This window comes from Apaloderma vittatum, unplaced genomic scaffold (genome assembly GCF_000703405.1).
Source record: "Apaloderma vittatum isolate BGI_N311 unplaced genomic scaffold, ASM70340v1 scaffold14372, whole genome shotgun sequence".
NCBI classification, from domain to species: Eukaryota; Metazoa; Chordata; class Aves; order Trogoniformes; family Trogonidae; genus Apaloderma; species Apaloderma vittatum.
The window spans coordinates 1-5544 of NW_009705396.1; the positions used below are offsets into that span (position 1 = coordinate 1).

General features: G+C 41.9%; 1 protein-coding gene across 1 annotated transcript in view; it reads left to right on the plus strand.

Moving 5' to 3' along the window:
- Nucleotides 1-218: 218 nt before the first annotated feature.
- LPL (lipoprotein lipase) overlaps nt 219-5544 on the plus strand; it is a gene marked incomplete at its 5' end in the record, with an annotated part of 15391 nt that continues 10065 nt past the window's right edge. Inside the window, one exon of the mRNA XM_009865390.1 lies at nt 219-394. Within this exon, the coding sequence (XP_009863692.1) occupies nt 219-394 (176 nt within the window). The remainder of the gene's footprint in view (nt 395-5544) is intronic.

Below are 5544 nucleotides of genomic sequence, written 5' to 3' on the forward strand. Positions count from 1 at the left end.
AGGGGAGATGGCAACTCCGCTTTGCAATGCTCTGCCGGGGCGCTGGAGATGCTGCGCGATCTGGGTGGCGCCGGGGTGGCCTCGGAAGGCGCTGGAGAGCGATGCCGGGGGGTCAGCTCCATACTCTTAGGACAGACCCGGATTACCAGGCTCAGCCTGCTGGGCAGACGGCATGGGCCGTAGAGGTTTGGGATGTGGTTTTTTTCTTTAACCCCTAGGAGCAAGGTGGGTTCGAAGAGTCCCTTGCAGGAGGTGGACTGGTACAGTGGTAGCGCCACGGTAGGATCCTTGCAGAACCAGGGCCCTCCATTTTCGCATGGGACTCCTCACCCATCCCTGCATCCCAGCTTCCTGCGGCTCTTGGTCCGAATCGTCGAGGACAAGTTTGAGTTTCGTCGGTGTCGTGATAATGTGTTTGGGTTGTAGTTAATGCCTTTACTGCAGCAGAATCCATTAGAGGAGAAAGTGAACGGAGGACTGTACTCTCCCAGAGTCGTATATGCACATACGACTATTTATGCTGTACCTGTTGTACTTGCATTTGTGCACAGACACCCTCCAGGCTGGAGGAGGTGGAAAGTTGACTACTAGATGTTCACTAATGCTCGCTCGGTTAATTTTCATTACAACATAATTGCAACTTTAATGGGCACAGAGAGGAGTTTAGGAGACCGCTACTCCTCAAATTTATGTTAGCGGTGCCCTGTCAGTGTCTTGCTTTCTTAAGCTAATCTCCCACATGTAATATTTAACTTTAAAAGTCCACAGCCTTAAAAGAAAATGTGGCTGTAGCTCATAGAGCTATAAATCAATATAGAAACTGCTGCTGCTTTTTTTCCACTGCAGATGCCTTTGTTATTTCCTTTTGTGGACAAGGAAGCTGAAGGGAAGTATTCAAAAGTAAGAGGATGGGGTGCTAGGGCACAGCCAAAGGAATGTTTTCTCGCTTTGAATCCAATCTTGTGCTATCAGGGTCAATCAAAAGCAATTTTCATCACAGTATACAAGTTTTGCAAGTTAAAATAACTATCTTCCCAGGACAAGCTTTCATCCCTGTAGGAACTGGTTTGCCGCAGACTTACTAATGATTACATTATTTCTCCTTAGGAACAGGTTATGTGAAAACAAGCTCTGTGATCATCCTAAAGCTATCCAAGCCTTCAGTCCTTGCACACCGCAGTAAAAAGATGTTTTGAAACCATGAAATACATGATCCAGCCCTCCGGGAATCCAGAGTATTTAGTAAACAACATAGAGAAAGATATTCTAGGTGAAGACGACATTGGTGTTCCAAGAAAAAGATAAAAAAATTACTAGGAGTACATTCCAATGTCTGTTTTTACCAGTGTGAATCCAGAGGTAGGGGGTTACAGCAGATTCACACTGTCATGTGATGTGAGCTGGTGGCTTTTGCTATGGCTATGTTTGGGGTCTACTTACCAGGGCAACCTGTGGTATGTCCTTTCCAGAAATAAAGCATTTCTGAGAAAGCGTGGTGGTGAGGCTTGTAAGGCATCACAAGCATGCTGGAGAATAGCATGTGTACTAGCACTCCTAAAAGTTTGCTGGTCTCTTCCTGTGCAGGAACTACCTGCATGGTATGGCTTTCTCATGCATCCTTTCCTCCGAATTATTGTGAAGTCTGACAGTGATTGCATTTTATTGTCTTGGTTTAATTCCTGTTATACCAGAGGGACTGGGTGATGGCAGGAGCTCTGCTGGATTGAGTTACAAGCCTCCCAGCTGCAGCTGAGTAAGAATCTCTCTGACAGGGAGTGTGTTGGAGAGGAGCAAGCACCCATGTGCACAGTGTGGAAAGAGCAGCTTGCTCTCACTTTGCCAGCTGCAGAACTTCAGCTGGGAGATCCCTGCTCAGCATCTGAACTTGAGCCCAGCTTCTTTTCGAAGGTGTTCATCTTTCTGCTGACTGCCAGGGAAGTGAAGCGTACTCTCAGGGCTTTAACATTAAGGAAGGTGTAAATAAACTTGTAGTAGTAATTTCCTTAGGGCAGAGTTAAACAGTAACCTCACTTGTGAGATAGTGTGTTGCAATCCCATGAAATCTATAGTCTGCTTTCAGTTTACAGGGTAATTTGAAATTAAGTGATAGCAATTTCTGTGATACAACCCCTTTATTACAAGTGACCATGAGTTTGCTTCAGAACTCGTTTAGGAATTAGATATGACTGATAAATGGATGATCCCAATGCTGATAATCAGCTGAGGGAAGAGTTATTCTGGTTAAGTCCTGCTGGCTGTGTAAATGTTTGTTATTTGCAGATATCTGTTGCTGTGCAAGTCTGCATGGACTTGAGTTTACACCATCTAGCAGTATCATTACTAATGATCTTTGCACCTAGCTAATAGTATTTCCACTTGTGTGTACATAATGCTACGAAATTGTGTATCAAAGATTCCCATTTTTAAAGTCATAGTTGAGGTGCACTGATTCTGGCAAATATGTCGTTATCATATTTGGCATCCTGTGTCTCTGATGCAAGCAGTTTAACCTTTTATTAATATTCCATATACTTCCTCAAAACTCACATTCTCCATCCAGCTAACCAGTGATAACCTGGCAACTGAATTTGAGTTAGAAAACTGTTTGACTTTGGCTTTCCATGAAGGAAAACTGTTTGACTTTGACTTCCCATGAAGGAAACTTGAAGCTGAATTCTCCTGAGTGTGAAAACTTGTATTTGTACTGTGTCAAATTGCTTAAAATAGTTGGGATACTTTCAAAACTCATAGCCGTCCCTAACTGAATGGAGTTTTGAGTTGCAGTCCAGTGTGTTACAAGGTTTTAACAGGAAAATGAAACTACTGACTTTTCCCAGTGTCGAAGCTTTTTTTTTTTTATTCCTTCCACCCTCCCACTTTTTTCTGAGAATCTGTTCTACACCTTGATGTACAGCTTTCTGTAAAATATGAAAGCTGAGATTATGTAAGTAGAGGTGTAAGAAAAGCATCAGAAAGTTTGCAGAGCATGGCAAAATAGAGTTCAGCAGCACAGCCTGTATGCTGTTTGGGTCTGAAATTGGTGGCTTAATTCTTAATTCCACTCTCTCTACCAGTTCCCCCAAAAAATCTCTTAGTAGATCACCTTGTTAACTGTAAGCACATAGAACCGTCCAGAAAACTTTTATTTTGTAACAGGTGTTTGTATTTGCAACTGCGTGCCTGGAAGCCTTTGCAGTACAGAACAGTGCATTTCTACCTCTGCTACAGTAAGCCTGGGAGAATGTGATGTTTTTAATTTATCTATTTTTTAAGTAAAAGCATGGATTTGTGTTTTTTCTGCACATTTTAACTTCTAGCTCTGCTTCTCTTCAGGGCCTTGTTCGGAAATGGACTTGCATTCTTGCCACTAGAAACTAATTAAGTGTTTCAATATGGATGCACGTAACTGTTTCTTCTGATTTCTATATATATGTTATTTAAAGCCTGATGCAAATCCAGCTAAATTTCTATCTAGCTTTCAGAAGCATGCTGAAGACTACCCTTTTCTTGTCTCCTGGTTTAATTAATTTGCCTTGAGACATCATTAACTTAACCAGTGGCGAGTGTGTACATCGACTGTCTCTGCATTTCTTTGGCTTTGTGTAAGGCTGTAAGAATGTTGAACTAGCTCAGTTAGGCCATGATTTAAGGAGACTTCTCACTTTGAAGCTATGAGGAAAAGGTCTGTGACAGAAGTTTATGACAAAGTTGTTTCTGAATGGTGTTATTGTATAGACCAAGACACTTCGAGGTACGAAAGTAGAAGTGGGAAATACTGAAAGACTCATTTTTTTTTTTGAAGTGACACGCTTTGTAGCTTCTCTGCTATAGTTTTAAAGCTTGGTACATACAAGTGTTGGTATGTGTGATGTGTACATATTGTTATCTAACTTTGTAGAACTTTCATACTGCAAATAAAAAAAAAGAATTGATGCTGCTCTGGCAGGGTTGTTGGGGTGGATCATCTTCAGAGGTCCCTTCCAACCCTGACCATTCTGTGATTTCTAAAAACCTGCAGAAAGAGGGAGTTGAGGTAGTCTTGCAACACACGTGCAGCACACCGTGAGAAACAGACAAGTTATCCTATGCTCTGAGCCATACAGAATTTGCAAAGGCTAACTAAAGCAAAACTTGAGGATAGCTTCTTAATGAGTGCATCATTAAGAAATCTGCCACAAACCCCACCATACACATTCCTCTTATCCAGGGGGTATCTTCTTGCTGGGATAGAAGCATGTGTGGACATTAGACAATGTGATACTTCTTGTGAGCATAAAAGATGCTGATGACTTCTGGCTAATTCCACATACAACCTAGCTAAATGAGCAAAGTGGCCTTCTGTCATTTCCCTAACTCATGGACTGTTGCTTTGCAGCTGCTGCTTTTCTAATGGTGGCTGCATCTCAGTGCTACCATGTTCTTAAATCCCACCCGAAGATTTCTAGGCTGAAACATAAGAATATTTGAGAAGCACTTTTATACATCTTCAGTGGTAGAGGCCACTGTACTTCAATCTTGCCAGGTTTGCTGCACTCTTCTGAGTGTACCTTTAAGTACTGGTGCACTTAAAATGGCAAATTTTGTTTATTACAAATTTATTTCCAAAGGAGAGGTAGTCTGAACTTACATGCAAATTGTAGCATGTGTTTGTAATTAAAAACACTCTACAGGACAGGATATCAATTTAACTTGGATTTTGGATGATTATCAGAAAAGTTTAATTCAGAGGGGAAATGGTATCTTAATTTGAAAGGAAGCACTATTAACTAGCGAGCAGGTGGACTATTCTTGTATGCCTTCCTGTGCTGAGCAGGAACACACATAATTGAAAGTCCTTGTGTTGTATGCCTTACAGTTGAAAGCTGTTCTTTGTCCTTTCAGGGTTTCACTGATTTACTGCTGAGTGAAAAGTTATAGCTGATATTTAACCAATCAGCCTTTGGGACTTTTGATGTCTAAAAAAGTAAATAGTGCAAGTCTAAGTATTTGTTTCAGAAAGAGGTTTTGTACTCTCTTGATGGGAAAATGGAGTTTTGAATGTGCAAAAATAGGAGAAAAGGGGAACTTCCTCCGAAGATCGGCATTTGGTTAGCTTGGTAAATTTTGCTTTCAGTTGATAAAGTCTTATATTCACCATTATGAGAATACTTCTGCGGGTTTGGAGAAAGGTGTTTTTCATAAATTCTATCACTTCTTTAAGGGGAAGGAGGCAGGAAGGGTGCCCTTGGTGTAATTATGCTGGATTAGCTAGCCAGCACAGTTAAGGTCAAAACAAAGCTGAGCGCTACCTCTGTTCAGTGGATGGTTCTTCTTACTTCCCTGCATGTGCTTTGCTTTTGGCAGGTGAGAAGTCCTGATGAACTCGGGGATGGTGAGCGATTGACTGCAGATGACTGCAGTTTCTCTGAGGCTTACACATGAGCATTTATTGCCAGCTTGTGTGCTGCTTGTGTACCTCACACAAGAGGCAGACCCTGATTTCTGTGGCCCTCCAAGAACAGCAGGAAGCTCCTGGATTTTTTACAGCTACCTGAGGGCTGGGTG